The following is a 17,500-nucleotide window of genomic DNA, read 5'->3' as shown; positions in this document are numbered from 1 at the left end:
ACAGGAAAACGTTGATTAACCACACACACACACACACACACACACACACACACACACACACACACACACACACACACACACACACACACACACACACACACACACACACACACACACACACACACACCTTACAGAATTCACACTCTACACACACTCACATTGTCTTGCACTTGTAAGGGGCATCAGCCTGGAATATGGGCTTCCCCTAAATTCACTCACACTCTCTCACACACACACACACACACACTCACACACAAATGAACTCTCACACAACAACACACCAAAAGAGCTCCGGTGGCAACACAGAGAGCTGTTGATTCCTCCACACGCCACCCTGGACAGGCTGCCTGTGTTCAGTGCCAAGGGCCAGTGCCCTCCTCCCTGCGCTGCCCTGCCCTGCCCTGCCATGCCCTGCGCTGCGCTGCCCAGGCAGACTTCAGACTCCCCCAGCAGCCAGAGAGAGTTGACACACACACACAGCCAGAGAGAGTTGACACATCACCCCCTAACTCTCCCACAGAGAGTGCCTTCTCCTGCTGCCGGGAACAAGCCATAGCGTCATTCTCTCCACTCCTGTGCACAAACATGCGTGCATGCGCACACACACACACACACACACACACACACACACACACACACACATGTTTTCATAACAAACAGGAGCACGGCAGCGAGATGCCTGAGAGAGGGTGTGTCGTCCATTTTCCTGCAGTCCTCAGGCAGACACCTGGACGCTTCTCAGCCAGATGTCTCGGCACAGCAGCAACCAGTCAGTCTGGACAGGAGCGGAGTACGAGACGCTCGCCTGCGTCTGGCCCGCGTCTGGCCCGCGTCTGGCCCGCGTCTCGCCTGTGACTCACCTGTGACTCACCTGTGACTCTCGAACCAGGAGCCAAGACCGGCACGGTGCTCACACCTCTTGCAAAAGCCCAGCACAGAGCCGCACTCACACTCACACACACACACACACACACTACACAGCCATAACCCATCACAGAGCCACACACACACACACACACACACACACACACACTCACACTACACAGCCATAACCCATCACAGAGCCACACACACACACACACACACACACACACACACTACACAGCCATAACCCAGCACAGAGCCACACACACACACACATAACCCAGCACAGAGCCGCACTCACACACACACACACTACACAGCCATAACCCAGCCTCAGGAGGCCTTAGCGACGGGTCAGCAGAGGGCAAGAACAAAGCCATCGAACACAGCCATAGATGGACACACACACCAAACACAGTCCCCAAAATAGCTTCACCCAGTTCGGGCCAGCAGGGCTGCACACACACACACACACACACACACACTGCCCAACACAGCCCTGCAAAAAACAGTCCCACAGGCAACCAGGCTTAGTCAATACACACCACCACAGCCAAGCCCAGCCAATCAATGGCCCACAGACCAGTGGAGCTAATCTATCAGTCCTGATGGCCACTGACAAATGACGGAGGGCATGATTTGAAAGTTAGGGTACACAGTTTCAGACTGGAGGCTACAGGCTAGCTAGCTGTGTGTGTGTGTGTGTGTGTGTGTGTGTGTGTGTGAGTGTGTGTGTGTGTGTGTGCATTGAGAGAATCCCTCGGCCGATGAGTGCTACCACCACCGGTGGCGGCCTCTTGAATGAGCTGATAAAATAAGCTGTGTCACGTCACACACACACTAGGATGATCTAAAGTCTGTCAGATGGAAGGAGTGATGGCGAGAGAGGGAGAAGGAGAGTGAGAGAAAGAAGCAGGATATAAAATGAAATAGTCCACATTCTTTTAAAAGAAAGGGACAGTAGCCTTTGGGCATTAGACAAGACCATACTTGCTAGTATGAGAGACCGTGTGCGAGAAGAACACAGAGAAAGAGAGAGAGAGAGAAAGGAAGAAAGAAAGAAAGGAAGAAAGAAAGAAGCCGAACAAACGAAGGAGTAAGAGAAGCCTCTAGACAGGAAAGGGAAGTGGCAGACCCCGTTTCTCACGAGGACCCAAAGCTGGCACAAAGGAGCTTCACCTGCACACGCTGCCGCCAAAAAACACACACCTCAGCAGCAGACTACACCACAACATGCAGCACACTGCCATACAGCCCCACAGAGAAGGAAAAAAAAACACAGCCTCTCTTTTTTTTTAATCCAGCCTTGTAGTCGTTGGTTTCATCCAAATGCTTTTGGGCCATTCACAGTTCAGTGTAGCTGCCAGTCTTACCGGAATTTGCAAAGGTGAACATTTCTTTTCAAATGACTGCCCAATTACTCATAAGCACTGTGGTATTTCAAGAGCTGCTCCTTGATATGAATTCAAAGTAGCTCTATCACACACAGAAGCGAACATGGCGGATAGGCCTATTGTACTTTTCCCCTCAAGACAAAGGTCAGGGCAGTGGGCCATGCCTCATCTCTTTCCAAAGGTGATGCCATTTAAACAGTTATTATTTCCCCCAGTCCATCACAAAAACATGGCGTATTATGAGGCGAATTGGGGACTACCCCAGTCTAAATGGAAACCTTTGATTTCAGCTTAAAGACTGATTAGATCCGCAGAAGTCGATGGTCACTGAGGGGGGATTACAAGTGGGGTCTTTGTGTCTAACTGTCAGTCAGATAGCCTAACCAGTCACCAATTACTCTACTAATAAACTCTTTTGGTGGTCTGACTGCAACGATGACAAGACAAACACAGCTAACAGAAGAGTAGACAACAGCAACGTGGGATTTGTCTCTCGTCACGTTTAATTATACCTTTTTGGGTCCGATGGTGACGATGTACAGCCTGATGATATGTACAAATGTTCAAGTAATTTAAACATAACATGCATATTTCCTGTTTCGCTCATTAGGATTTAAGCAAGCAATACACTTGTGGGCAGGCTACTCTAAAATATCTAGCTTCTGTAACGATAGTGATTACATGTCTGACTTAGGCTGAATAACCATTTCAATGTTACACAGCATGCCAATTACATCTATATTACAAAGTATTAGTGAAGTTAGCAGCGGTAACGATACTGCTTACTGCTGTTGTCGGCATTTGCGTTTTCAGCAAATGTCTCGCTTGATAGAACACAATGTTAATACGTTCTCATTCTCAGACAGAACGCCAGAGGAAACTTTGTAACCATATTGTGACAGTGGGAAACAAAGCATTCCATGCTGAAACCAATTATTTTGCTAGTTGCTGTAATTTAGTTTTGGCTATAGGCTATTGCAGCCAAGCATAACATTCCTGTACCCGGACTAGACGCTTGCTATCTGACTGGCTAGTCTGGTCTGCTAACGTTAGCTGGCTGCTCCAGTTTAGCAAGCCAAACAATTTCAGCAATGAAACCATTTTCTTCGCATGTTACAGTGAAAGAGTAAATGACAAAGTGTGAGAAGTGTGTCTTAAATCACACATTACGTTAAAGATGACTTACCTCTTAAGAAGGACAAACGGTCGGGTAAGCCTCTAATAAGGTTTCCTGTTCGAAAGTTGAGTGTTGGTCGAAAAAAACATTGTAGCCTATGCGGAAGTACGATTTCAAGTGCAGAAAACGCCAGGAAAACCCAGTCGATTTGTATACCGTAGTCTCCAGAAGGCAAATGAATGAATAAGTAGCACAGACAATGTATTAATACGTGTATTTGATGGCTATCTTTTTATCCCTTTAGGGAACCAGTTTGATTTAAAACATCTTTCACACGCAACTTTTCCGTCGACTTGTTCTTCCTGTTCAACATCTACCACCAATGAGAAAAAAAAAACCTCGCCTCTGCTGCGTTTAGTTCCGTTCAACGTTTTACATTGGAGGGGTTGACTCAGTTTCAACGAGCCGGACGTCTTTTTCGTGGGCACGCATCGCTCCGGGGCCTCAGCACTTAATCAATATGCTGATTTCATACTTGGCACACTAAAATTTAGGACCAGGGCCAAAATCATTTGCGAATTGAATTTGTTACTGGCTGGTCTAGCCTACTTACGGGATTTTTCTCTTACAACACAGGATTGTTAAGATTGTATTAACCCGAAGGCTTGGTCAAAGTTTGACTATAGACTAGCCTTTTTGCCTCAAAAATAAAGAGTTATTGCCATGATGTGAAACTACAGTTTGTCAAATATCTTTTGCATGTAGCCTAGTTTATGGATATATAGTTTGTGTGTGTGTGTGTGTGTGTGTGAGAAAGAGAGAGAGAATGTAAACTTTTACTGTACAGGTGAAATCTGTCAAATTCTCTCTCTCTCTCTCTCTCTCTCTCTCTATCACACACACACACACACACACACACACACACACACACACACACACACACACACACAAAGAGAGAGAGAGTGTGTGTGTCTGTGTGTCTGTGCAGGAAGTGGGTAACAATCAGAGTTTTTCATCTATTTGAGTGTTTTCATTTCCTGCCCATCTTTCATCCCAACACAAACTATATCCTGCAAGGGCAGAGGCTTTCAGTAACACAGGGGACCAAACTCCTATTATGTTGGAATGCCATTACCTCTTTGAATATGATTGTTAGTGTGTGTGTGAGTGTGAGTGTGTGTGTGTGTGTGTGTGTGTGTGTGTGTGTGTGTGTGTGTGTGTGTGTGTGTGTGTGTGTGTGTGTGTGTGTGTGTGTGTGTGTGTGTACTGTACACTATATATGATGCATCATTTCTAAATAAATTAGTTCTGTAGTGTATGTCCAACGTTGACAGCGAGAGCAAATCGTAGCATTTGTTTGAGACGCCCCCTTGTGGATGTAGTGGAGCAAATGCCAAATGTCAGGGATTGAAATTTTACTTCAAATCAAAACATTACAAATCAAAACATAACAAATGCTTTTACACCAATAATAATAATGATGATAAGTACAGTAAAAAAAATCATGGGCCCCTTTACTAAACATAATGTAGAATTCTAAACATAATTGTATGCATCTTGCATGTAACCTTTAATGCATCTGAACCTCATTGTCCAGGGTAAAAACATCACAGTGAACCACCTGAAACAAGACGTATAGTTTATAATGCACAGGAATAACCAAAATGTGCAGGAAGATTATGTATTATTGATGCTAAGGCATTTCATTTCCATTTAACTAAAATGTAATCTGATAATACCATGTTGTCCTGCCATGATCTGGTTCATAACCTTTAGTACTCCGAAATATGACTGATTCTAATGTGTAGGAAAACATGAGAATAATTAGCTTTTATAAAAAATTGTTTTAATTGTCTTATTTGTTCATGTTAAAACAGGGCCCTCATATACAGTGGGGAAAATAAGTATTTGAACCCCTGCCGATTTCGCAAGTTTGGCCACTTGCAAAGAAATGTGTGATCTATAATTGTGATGGTAGGTGTATTTTAATAATGAGAAATAGAATATCAACAAACAAATCCAGAAAACTGCTTTTTATAACATTCATGACTTTATTTGTATTTGATGCAGAAAATAAGTATTTGAACCCCCAAGCAAACAGCAAGAATTCTGGCTCCCAATGACCAGTTATGTGCCCAAGAAGCACACAGATAAGTCAAAGACCAAAGAGTTGACCAAGGACGTCAGAGATAAGATTGTAGACCTGCACAAGGCTGGAATGGGTTACAAAACCATCGGCAAGCAGCTTGGTGAGAAGCAGACAACTATTGGTGCGATTATTCGTAAATGGAAGCAACACCAAACAACTGTCCATCACTCTAGGTCTGGGGCTCCATGCAAGATATCCCCTTGTGCGGTATCGGTGATCATCCAAAAGGTGCAGAATAACCCCAGAACTACACAGGGAGAGCTTGTGAATGATCTCAAGGCAGCTGGGACCACAGTCACCAAGAAAACCATTGGCAACACACTACGCCGTAATGGTTTGAAGTACTGCAGAACTCGCAAGGTCCCCCTGCTCAAGGAAGCACATGTACAGGGCCGTCTGAAGTTTGCCAATGAACACTTGAATGATTCTATAGAGGATTGGGAGACAGGATGTGGTCAGATGAGACCAAAATCAAGCTCTTTGGCATCAACTCGACTTGCCGCGTTTGGAGGGGGAAGAATGCTGAATATGACACCATCCCCACTGTCAAGCATGGAGGTGGAAACATTATGCTTTGGGGCTGTTTCTCTGCCAAGGGTACCGGACGACTCCACTGCATCGAGGGGACTATGGATGGGGCCATGTAATGTGGAATATTGGGCTTGAACCTCATTCCCTCATTCCCTCCCATTGAAAACGCAACCTTAAGAATTTGGAGAGGATCTGCAAAGAGGACTGGACCAAAATCCCTCCTGAGATGTGTGTAAACCTGGTGACCAACTTCAAGAAAAGTCTGACGTCTGTGCTTGCCAACAAGGGTTATTCCACCAAGTACTAAGTCATGTTTTGCTAGGGGTTCAAATAATTATTTTCTGCATCAAATGCAAATTAAGTCATAAATGTTATAACATGCAGTTTTCTGGATTTTTTTGTTGATATTCTGTTTCTCACTGTTAAAATACACCTAGTATTACAATTATAGATCACACATTTCTTTGCAAGTGGCCAAACTTGCGAAATCGGCAGGGGTTCAAATACTTATTTTCCCCACTGTATGAGCCGTGAGGATTATGAGAAGTAATATTACAGCAATCAGATGAGCATTATCAGAGAGACGTGAGAGCATCTGGGATCGAAGATGTAGCAGGACAACGCTACCCTGCGTTACGTTCTACTCTGAGGAGTCATAACAGAAGAACAGGCACCACCTCACATCCTGTGTTGTCCGAGTCAAACCCGTAGGCCCCACCTCACATCCTGTGTTGTCCGAGTCAAACCCGTAGGCCCCACCTCACATCCTGTGTTGTCCGAGTCAAACCCGTAGGCCCCACCTCACTTCCTGTGTTGTCCGAGTCAAACCCGTAGGCCCCACCTCACTTCCTGTGTTGTCCGAGTCAAACCCGTAGGCACCACCTCACTTCCTGTGTTGTCCGAGTCAAACCCGTAGGCCCCACCTCACATCCTGTGTTGTCTCTCTCTGATCAGCCAGTATACTGCACCATCACATAAAGACAGACTGAGACAGCCGGAGGAGGTTTACCAGTGACAGATTGTCTATAGTTCCAAACTGAACAGGATTAGCATACCTACCAGATTCTCACCCACCTCTGATGGTGTGTGTGATATCAGGTTTTTCCACTTAATCAACACCTGTATTATTCACTAAAACCAGAGAGCTTTTTTGGTCACGCAATACACAATTGAGTCAGACACACGTCAGCTACCTCCAGAATAACCTTTATTGCTTTTTGAAGATATCGTTTGTATTTTTTTTTTTTTTTTTAAATGTTCCTTTTCATTTTTCATCTTTACAATTAAACAAACAAAAGGCAGAAGACTCATAATTTCACTGCATGGTAAAATTATTCTGATGTGTTCACACACAAATACACAAAGAAAAGTATATTTACATTTATGTCTCAATACTGTACAATAAAGAACGCCTAGGGAATGGGATGGGTGTCTGTAGTCTCAGTCTACCGGTCGTGGCCTGAGTCACAATGAGGATTACATTTTATATGTGATGTGCAGATCCTGAATTGTTTCTCTTCACAAATTCCACCCTTATTGTGCTCAGTGCTTGGCATCATTCTATACTATACAGTTCTTTAAACTGGTGAAGTACTGATGCACTTTTGCTATCTGCTATCGAAGAAACAAGGATTGACTGATTTTTTTTTTTTATTATCATTTTTTTTTTTCAAAATGGATGTGCAGCAACCAATATTATTCACATTTGACTAATTACGGCACAGCACCATGGGACGGGAAGCAAAGTAAACGAAGCTGGCAGCGTGTTTCAACTCAGTAGTTCCTCTCAGAGCATCTGGAGAAAAGACCAAGGGGCACAATTAGCAGGAGGTGAGGAAAAAATATTCCACTATTCTCTGTCCAAACACGGTCTTCAGCATTATAAATAAATAAATGAATAGAAAGAATAATTTAAAAAAAATCAGAGCACAGTTGCTCTGCTGTTTTGTTACATCATTCCATGATACACCAATAGTTATTGTTCTCCAAATATTAGTTTTTTCATGTAAATACAGAACTCACATCAATACACCTATCTGATATAATAGACATAATAATTAAATGCAATGTACACAATATTAAAATATATACATTGAAATATAGATACAAATTCTTAGATACTTGTACACTCTCTATTTTTCTCCCCATTTCTGTGCCAATTATCAAGACAAAACTACTCACAGACTGGTTCACACACAATGCAAGGTAGACGTGAAAAAAAAACGGTGCGTGACAAAATGTCAAGATAAATAAAAGCTTGAAACGTCTAAATGTAATTAATCGATTACAAACAATGTAAGAAAAGAAACATCATCTCAGAATGAGGGATATGAGAAATAATAAGGTTCCTGGCCCAACCCTGGTTCCTGTCCTCACTCCCTTACAGGAACTATAACACGCCACTAGGTGGCAGTGTTTGACAGTGTTTCAAAACACCAAACTGCCTGATAAAAAAACACATACACTACATACAGATGTCTTATTGCAGCAATGTAGCACTACCACTTTAATACTGCTTTTGTTGTTGCCTTTATTGCGTCTCCTCGCCGCACACAGCCAGGTATGTCTCCTTACAGCAGCGCTCGGAACCCATACATTCACAAAGACAGTTGGTGCACTTTGTCTGCTTCTTAAGCCGTTGATTTGATCCAAATTATGTGTAACCCACTGAACAAGTCAGAGAGTTAGTAAGAGAGTTGTAAAGAGAATTCCTGTACAATGTGCAATGCAACTACATGGTATAGGACCACTCCTAATGGTTCCCATGGCTGGCTGGCTGGCTGGCTGGCTGGCTGGCTCGTTGCATTTCATAAAATGTTATGCGCGTTTAAAATGTTAGGCAATGTCTCTTCAATCGAACCTTCACCACTTCACTTTATAGGTTATTTCAAGGTGCTTTGAGTGCTTGCTACATTTGCATTATGCATGGGAGTACCACAGCATCCAATTCTGGTTTTGTTGTTTTTTTGGGTGGGGTGGGGGGGGGGGGGGTGAATTTATCACTTTGAAAAAAAATAAAAAAACAGAAATGCTAAGGTGAAGCAAAAATAGAGATATAGGACGAGACTGCACAGAGAGAGAGAGGAAGCAACTCAGAAGAAATAGTCAAAAGTGCAAACTGGAATCAGATACGTCAACCAAAGATCATGTTTTTAAATGAGAGGGAAGCAAGTAAGAAAGGAAAGAGAGGGAGGGAGGGAAAGGTAAGAGAAAAGCAGAGAAAGAGAGGAGGGGGTGTTGGAGATGTCAAGAGTCGTGAGGACAATCCATTAACTCTGAGCCAGTTTGAGAGTCTCTGTCTCTCTGTGGTGGTCCACCAGCGTGAGGGAGGGAGAGAGGGAGGGAGAGAGGGAGCGAGAGAGGGAGGGAGAGAGGGAGCGAGAGAGGGAGCGAGGCAGTGCTGGGGTCAGGGTTGGAGGGAGGGAGGGCGGTGGAGGTGTCAGGGGCACCAGACTCTTCAGGGGGTGGGGGGACAGGGGTGGCAGGGCACTGGCGACCCCTCCGGCCTTCACCCCGAGGCCCTGCGAGCGGACGACCAGCCGCGGGCCCTTGGCCAGGCCGAAGTCCGTCTCGTTGTCCGAGCTGCAGTCGCTCAGGTCCGTGATCTCCAGGTCTGAGTCGGACTCCGGGTCCTGCTTCACGCCGCCGCCGATGCGCCGCTCAGAGGGGCTCTGCCGTCCACCCAGCCCTCCCAGGCCGATCCCTCCGATCCCCAGCCCCAGCCCCAGCCCGAGCCCCAGCCCCAGGGCCCCTCCGGCTCCGGGCACGATGGGGTCCCCTCGCTCCCTGTCCCCCAGAGCGGCGCCTCCGCTCGCCAGCTCCGCTCGGCCAAGGGACCCGGGGTAGGGCGGGATGCACAGTCTCGGGGGCTGCCCTCCCGCCACGCCATTGGTCCCTCCGGACTGGGCCCCGCCCCTGTCTGCTGCCTCTGTGTCACCCGGGGGCAAGAGGGAGGAGAACGGGTGGGGCAGCTGGGACAGGCTGGTCTGCAGTGGGTTAGGGTAGAAGTGGGAGGGGTAGAGGGAGCCAGGGGGCAGTTTAGGGCAGTTGTTGAGTGAGAAGGCCCCTGGGAGGTAGGGGTTAAAGCCCCACGGGTAGTCGAAGGGGGGGTTACGGGGGTAAGGACCCAACAGGGACGGAGGTTTGGAGTAACAAGGGGCCCCTGGGGGAGAAGAGAGACACAGCGTTAGGAACATCTCGGCACTCCGTCTGATTATATTTACATTATTCCTTTTTTCACCTCGCTAATTAGAGAAACCAAAAAGCACTGCTAACTATGGCAAGATTCAAACCCCAGAATTTGAATTCAGTTTAATTATAATTTCAGCGTGTTCATTTATCGCAGTGTATAACGTTATTAAAAAAATACACAGAATGCAGATGCAACCTAGATCAACAAGTCTAAAAAAAAAAAAAGGAAAGTTGCAGCTAATAAATCTATTTTCACAGAAATCCTGCTGTATGTGGAATGTTGGGGGGTGAGCCAGTGCTTCATGCTGTGTAATATTGCATGCTGTAGATGCCATGTTTTTTCCCTCTGTACAAAACAACTCTTCCCCATCCACCCTCCTGACTTCTCTCCTCTTCTCTTCTCTTCCTCATCCTCACATCTGTCTCTGCTTCTCCGCCTCCCTCCCTGCTTCTCACCCTCTCTCTTTCCCTCTCTCTTTCCCTCTCCCTTTTCCCGCTCTCTCACTCCTTCTCTCCCCCCACCCCCTCTTCTCCCCCTCTGTTATTTGCTATGCAGGACTAATTTGACAGTGGTACAGTCTCTCTGTGTGTGTGTGTGTGTGTGTGTGTGTGTGTGTGTGTGTGTGTGTGTCTCTCTGTGTGTTGGCCCTGGAGTAGCTGGCAGACACATGAATATTGAATCAGTCAGGCAGGCAGGCCTCACTTGCTTATGAAAACACAGTAATGGGCGCCCACAGGCCACAAACTGAAGCCTGCACCCTCAATTAGGGCCTTCCTGCCTGGGAAGGGATTAGGACAGGGGGGGCACATGGGAAGGAGAAAAGGGAGAGAGGGAGGAACAGGACCCGAGGACAAACAGAGTGTGTGTGTGCACAGCAGGGGTGGGGGTGGTGGGGAGGTTGCTGTAGGTTGCACGCAACACCTCACACATGCACACATACACACACACACACACACACACACATGTGATGCTTTCTACTACACTGCGTCTCTGCTGTACAGAGTGATCACAGAGACAAAGGAGTGCATACGGGGGGGGGGGGTGTAGCCTGCTGACAACGCACACACACACACACACACGCACACACACACACACACACACACACACACACACACGCTGTAACTCGGGAAAGGGTTCGAGCTCTGATTGAAAATGAGACAAGGAAAATATAAATTGGTGCACTCACATCAAAACCATATCCCAGCATCAGACTGCCAACTTCCCGTCTCTCACCTATTAAATCTACCCCTCTCTCTCTCTCTTTCTCTCTCTCTTTTCTCTCTCTCTCATGTCTCACCCTGTTAAACATACTTTTCTCTCTGTCCCTCATTCTCTCTCAGTTTTTTGTTTCCCCTTCTCGGGGCCAAAAAATACCAAGTCTTCCTGTCAAGGTTGACTCACCTGCCGCCAAGGCTGGAACTACCCTCTCAAGAAGAGCCTCTCTCCTCTCCCTCGCTCCCACACCTGAGCCCAGGAAAGGGAAGGCGTCCAGGCGCAGCTTGTCCCCTTCGGGTCCCGGGGCCCCTCCAGTGCGGTCAAACAGAGAGCCGCCGCGGCTGGCCTCGGGCAGGCGAGGGAACAGCGACTGAAGGGCCTGGAGAGGAGAGAGAGAGAGAGAGAAAAGGAGATTATTTATAAGATGTGCACCAAGCCACACAGTATAAGACAATGATTTCAATGGAACTAACTAAAAAGGAAGAGCAGATTAAATACCCACATATATGCCTATCGTTTTTGTTTTTTCATCTGTGCACTAATCTGTAGTTAATGTGATTAATGACTGTTAAAAAAAAAGATTTCTGTGGATACGGCAGATGTCATAGTCTGAATTTGACACAAAAAAAATGGAAAAGGATCTGGGTGGGCACAAGCAGGTGAGGTGGAAATCAGGTGGAAATCTTAACAGAACGCCGATATCACGTGTGGGTGGGATTTTCAGCACCCGAGAGCCAGGCGAAGTTTAGGCAACCGAATTAACGACCACAGCGCGTCTCTCCGCTCGCGGTGGGAAGGTGGGTCTGCTTTGAGTCGTCCTGTCATTGCATGCGTCAAGGCCTGCTCTGATCTGAGCCAAAACTGCAGAAGACAGAGCCATGCCCGACAAGGAGTCGACGGGAACGTCCTGAAGGGGAGGTGAGCGACAAGACGAGGGAGGCTTAAACGTGGGAGGGAGGATTGGCGCCAAATAAAGGAAACGGCAAAGTCGTCACGGGACTCCCACGGGACAGACAGCGGAGATCTCGTCTCTTTTTTCCCTCCGCGCTGAGGAGATCAATAAATTCTGTCACTTCTCAGCTCTGAGTTTGAAAGGCGGGACTGTACTTCCAAGCTATGTGATCTCGATTGCTCTTAACAAACCTGCATTAATTACGGCGCATTGATCCGGAGTACCCCCTTCGCCACTTTCATTTCTTTCAGATCCAATCGATGACAGGGATGAGTATATGCCATCCAAGACAAGGGTGTCAGGGAGGGATAACGTCTTCTTTTGTTTTAAGGACACTTAACTCCGTCTCCTGACTTTCTCCTTCACTTCGTCTTTTACATTACCTTTCCCACCTCTGTCCCAGGATCCGTTTTGAATTTCATGACTACCACTTAAGAATGCATAGGAGCCCAGAAACCCATATAAATGATACCAGGAGGGGGGCTGGAATTGCTTAGGTCTCTATCCTGCCATTGCAGTTTAAGAATGAAATATTCCTTCATTGTAAAACAAAAGAGATTCATCCAAAAATACTGAAATATGTATTGTCATTGAATAAAGCCCTTTTGCTCATTCTACTTTATCCGGACATTTTTATTTATCGCCTGCCTCTGGCATTAAGAGAAACATTATTTCAGTGAATGTATGTCTCAAGGTGAATAACGACAGAACACCAATACCTACTAAACCACTATTAGAAACAGTTAATAAAATATAGCTGGAAAATGGTGCACAGAATTCCTCTGGTCTAAGCAGGGGCCGAACAGCAGGCTGTCTTGATCAAGACTACCATCAAAAGCACATGTAGGTGTAAGAACACATACATCACTGAAGTTGAGATAATAAAGATACGCTACTAAGTCTGTTACTGCTATTAAGTGTCTGTTATTTCCACTGTATCATTTCTGCTTTTCAATGATTATTGTAGTCTAAATCATGCCTATACACATACTCAAACACACACACACATAGAAGTTGTGTTTTATTTTGTGACGTTTTGTTTGTGTATAGTCTTATCTTTCATCTTAAACTCATGAGGATTCATGACATCCTTCACCCTACCTACTTGAATGGAGAAAATAAATGATAGTAAGATTTAAATGATTTAACATTATAACATCTGTTGTGTCTGACTGTCAAAGGCTGTCAAGATTCCACATTTAATGCAGTCAGTTGGGTGTTGATATGAATAGATGTACATTTTCGTCATAAATCACCCTGGTCATATTTGAAGTGTTATTATGTTTTAAATTACAGATTTTATTATGAATATTTTATTCATATTTTAAATGTGTGTTGTTAATTGTTAAATGCATTGTTAAAAACACAAAATTGTATTTAGATACATTTAGATTTAGATTTGCACTAGTTGTATGTATGTTCAAATATTTTGTGAATTTCCCTTATTTCGAATAAAACCGAGCGGCACAACATCATTAAATAGGGATCTAAAAAACTATAAAATATACATAATTATTTTAAAAAAAAGTCAAGCCAGTCAATTCTGCCCAGAACCACAACAAGTGTAACCACGTTGCAAACACAGCGTGAGTGTTAGACCAGGACCTAAGTGTGTGTTTCGTACACAGCGTGATGGTTAAACCAGGACCTGACTGTGTGTTTCGTACCTCGGGGGTGACAGGACTGCAGTCTGGTGCCGCTGATCCGCTGTTGAAGTGGTTCTGGGCCAGCAGGAAGGAGGAGCTGGCCATGTCGAACAGGGGATAGTTCACCAGCACCACCTTGCTGAAGTTGAACTTGTAGGTGAAGCGCTTGCCCTTGGTTTTGTGCAGAATGCGCTTGTTGTAGTAGTACCTGGACCAGGGAGGGAGAAGGAAGATAGATATAGGATTATTGTACATTTGACATTATAGAGGAGGCTATGGGGCTTCCTTACGAAAAATACGTTATAACATCTATGCTGCCCTATAAGGCCTCAGACTCTGGTCTGTCACACACACACACACACACACACACAAACACACACACACACACACACACACACACACACTGTATATACACACACACACACACATACCCACACACACGCGCGCCTGCCCACACACACTTCATACATACACACACACACACACACACACACACACACACACACATGCACACACGCACACACACACTCCATATATACACACACCCACACACACACACACACGCACACACACACACTCAGTATATACACACACCCACACACATACCCACACACACGCGCGCCTGCCCACACACACTTCATACATACACACACACACCCACACACACACACACACACACACACACATGCACACACGCACACACACACTCCATATATACACACACCCACACACACACACACACACACGCACACACACACTCCGTATATACACACACCCACACACAGAGCACCCTGCCACCACCCATTATTTGTTCACTTTTGCCTTGCGTGGCAATTGTTCGCTGTCCCTAAATTGAGCAATTAAGCAAGGCTAATCAACGAGGCTAATTATGGCCTTGGCCAATTCATAACAATTAGACAGGAGCGACAGCACCCATTACTGAGAGGGCAGAGGGGGGCGCGGGGGGGGCGCGGGGGAGGACTGGGTGCAGGGGAGGAGTGGAGGAGTGGGATTGCATATGATTTGCATAAACAAGGGAGTGAAAAGGAGAAGGCCAAGTTCAAAGCTCTTGATAAGACAACTTTGGCCTGAAATTGTAGTTGTTGTTGTGTTTGTTGTTTGTTTGTTGTTGTGGTAAAAGGTTGCTTTTTTTTCCAAAAGGACAAGGCTTGATTTAGGTCCTGGTACTTTGAGCCCATTTCGAATAGGCTTAATTCTGAAATCCTTATTGACTTTTGCTGCTTTTATAGGGGCCCCGTTCTGCTCTTCAACTTCCATTTAGAAGTTCAAAGATGCAAAATGAAAAGTATTGACATTCCTGGAGGAAACACCTTTTTCTTTAGGAAAGACAGAAACCATTGCAGCCTTTGCATGTCTCTAATACCAAGGTCAGCCGGGAAACTATGTGAAGATGAATCCCCAGGGTATCCACAACCGCTGAGTTTTACAGACTTAACTTATAGACTTAACTTATAGACATAACTTAAACATAGGGGAGAGCAACCACTGAGTCTTATAGACATAACTTATAGACATAACTTATAGACATAACTTATACACATAACTTATAGACTTAACTTATAGACATAACTTAAACATAGGGGAGAGCAACCACTGAGTCTTATAGACTTAACTTATACACATAACTTATAGACTTAACTTATACACATAACTTATAGACTTAACTTATAGACTTAACTTATAGACATAACTTAAACATAGGGGAGAGCAACCACTGAGTCTTATAGACTTAACTTATACACATAACTTATAGACTTAACTTATACACATAACTTAAACATAGTGGAGAGCAAATGGGTAATCAAGGTACATAACAAGAACCACATACACAAGCAGACAAACACAACACTCACAATGTTAGAGATGCACCTAGAAATACACACACAAAAGTAGTGCCACAATCACATACCACACACACACACACACACACACACACACACACACACACACACACACACACACATGCACACACACACATAAACACACACACACACACACACACACACACACACAAACTAATGAATGCACTAAGGAATACACAAAAACACACGCACACACACGCACACTCACACACACACACTCCCACACACACACACACAGAATGAAAGAGATAGAGAGAGAGAGAGAATGAAAGAGAGAGAGAACAAGCATGACAAAGACAGAGGAAGCGAGAGTAAGAGAAAGAGAGAGAGTATGAGAGAGTACTGCCTGGTTGAAACACCACCACGCCACCACGCACGCACACACACACACACACACACACACACACACACACACACACACACGCGCACACACACGCACACACACACACACACTCACACACACAAACACACACACACACACACACACACATGCACACACACACACACATCTCAGGGGGAGCTTACCTCAGCGCTCGGCTCAGCTTGTCATAGTTCATGTGGGGTTTGCATTTCCGTTGGCCCCACAGCTTCGCCACCTCGTCGGGGTCTTTGATCACAAACTCCCCGTACTCCCCCTGCCAGGCGATCACCCCCTGGTACTCCTCCTTCTGCAGCAGCTCCAGGATGAAGTGCCACAGCTGGATCTGGCGAGAGCCGGGGCTGGACTCTGGCTTGTAGGCCCAGTCTGGGAAGGCAAAGCCTGAGGAAGTGGGGGCAGGAAAGCAGCGGGCTGTACATGAGGCCTACTGTTATTTGGGAGGCTGGCCGAAGGGGAGAGCTGTCTGGATGACGGATGCACTGAGAGGATGACTGACTCTTGTGTTTAATAGCAGGCCTCAGGCCTGGAGGACTGTTGTCTTAGCTAACTGAATCAAAAGCCTACTGGAAAATGCCAGGGTCTTATTTTAATGCTTGGTTGATTTGCCATGGTATTTTATTTTTTAGCTTTGAAAAATGTAAAGTCACACAAAGATGTTTTGTGAGACGGAATAATCTCATGCTTATTCAGTTCAGCTCAAAGCAGCTGCCTTTTTTTTACACAATATGTCATTTTCATAATATATTCTAGTTTGTCTTTATACTAGGTATATAAATGATCTCGTAAGCTACACACATCCTGTTCATTTAAGGTGAAGGAATGACACAATGATATAATGAGTGAATGAATCGGTGTGTATGTGTGTGTGTGTGTGTGTGTGTGTGTGTGTGTGTGTGTGTGTGTGTGTGTGTGTGTGTGTGTGTAGGTCTTACCTGGCGTCCAGAGTGCTGGGACAGGGGGCGTGAGCAGCAGATCACTCACACAGTTGCAGTCCATGCCTCCGTAACACCTGCAGGAAAAAACCAATCATGATATGAGGGTCAGATATAATGTGCACACACACACTCACACACACACAGACACACACACACACACAAATCTCCATTTGTTCCTATGTGTCGAAGCTGTTTACAGAACTGTAGACACCATAGGTCAGAAGAGTTTCCATTTAAACTGAC

At 45.4% G+C, this 17,500-nt stretch overlaps 2 protein-coding genes across 5 annotated transcripts in view; both read right to left on the bottom strand.

The window, feature by feature from the left end:
* Nucleotides 1–3,823, bottom strand: part of arhgef1b (Rho guanine nucleotide exchange factor (GEF) 1b) — a 54,816-nt gene extending 50,993 nt beyond the window's left edge. For 2 of the 4 annotated variants that reach the window (XM_031577050.2, XM_031577051.2), the window contains exon 1: nt 3,445–3,822. The gene's annotated coding sequence lies outside the window, so the exon portion shown is untranslated. Of the gene's footprint in view, nt 1–3,444 lie in introns of all 4 variants that reach the window. The other 2 variants (XM_031577052.2, XM_031577053.2) reach the window with 2 other exon arrangements.
* A 3,485-nt stretch (nt 3,824–7,308) lies between these two features.
* The window catches only part of erfl1 (Ets2 repressor factor like 1), a 36,253-nt gene continuing 26,061 nt past the window's right edge, over nt 7,309–17,500 (bottom strand). The window contains exons 2-6 of the mRNA XM_042709128.1: nt 17,255–17,331; nt 16,469–16,703; nt 14,082–14,268; nt 11,649–11,934; nt 7,309–10,217 (exon numbers count right to left, since the gene is read on the bottom strand). Coding sequence (XP_042565062.1) covers nt 9,325–10,217; nt 11,649–11,934; nt 14,082–14,268; nt 16,469–16,703; nt 17,255–17,331 — 1,678 coding nt within the window. The 3' untranslated portion in view covers nt 7,309–9,324. The remainder of the gene's footprint in view (nt 10,218–11,648; nt 11,935–14,081; nt 14,269–16,468; nt 16,704–17,254; nt 17,332–17,500) is intronic.

Source organism: Clupea harengus, chromosome 11 (assembly GCF_900700415.2).
Source record: "Clupea harengus chromosome 11, Ch_v2.0.2, whole genome shotgun sequence".
NCBI classification, from domain to species: Eukaryota; Metazoa; Chordata; class Actinopteri; order Clupeiformes; family Clupeidae; genus Clupea; species Clupea harengus.
Note: the sequence above shows the minus strand (reverse complement) of the source record. Positions and strands in the feature narration are given on the sequence as shown.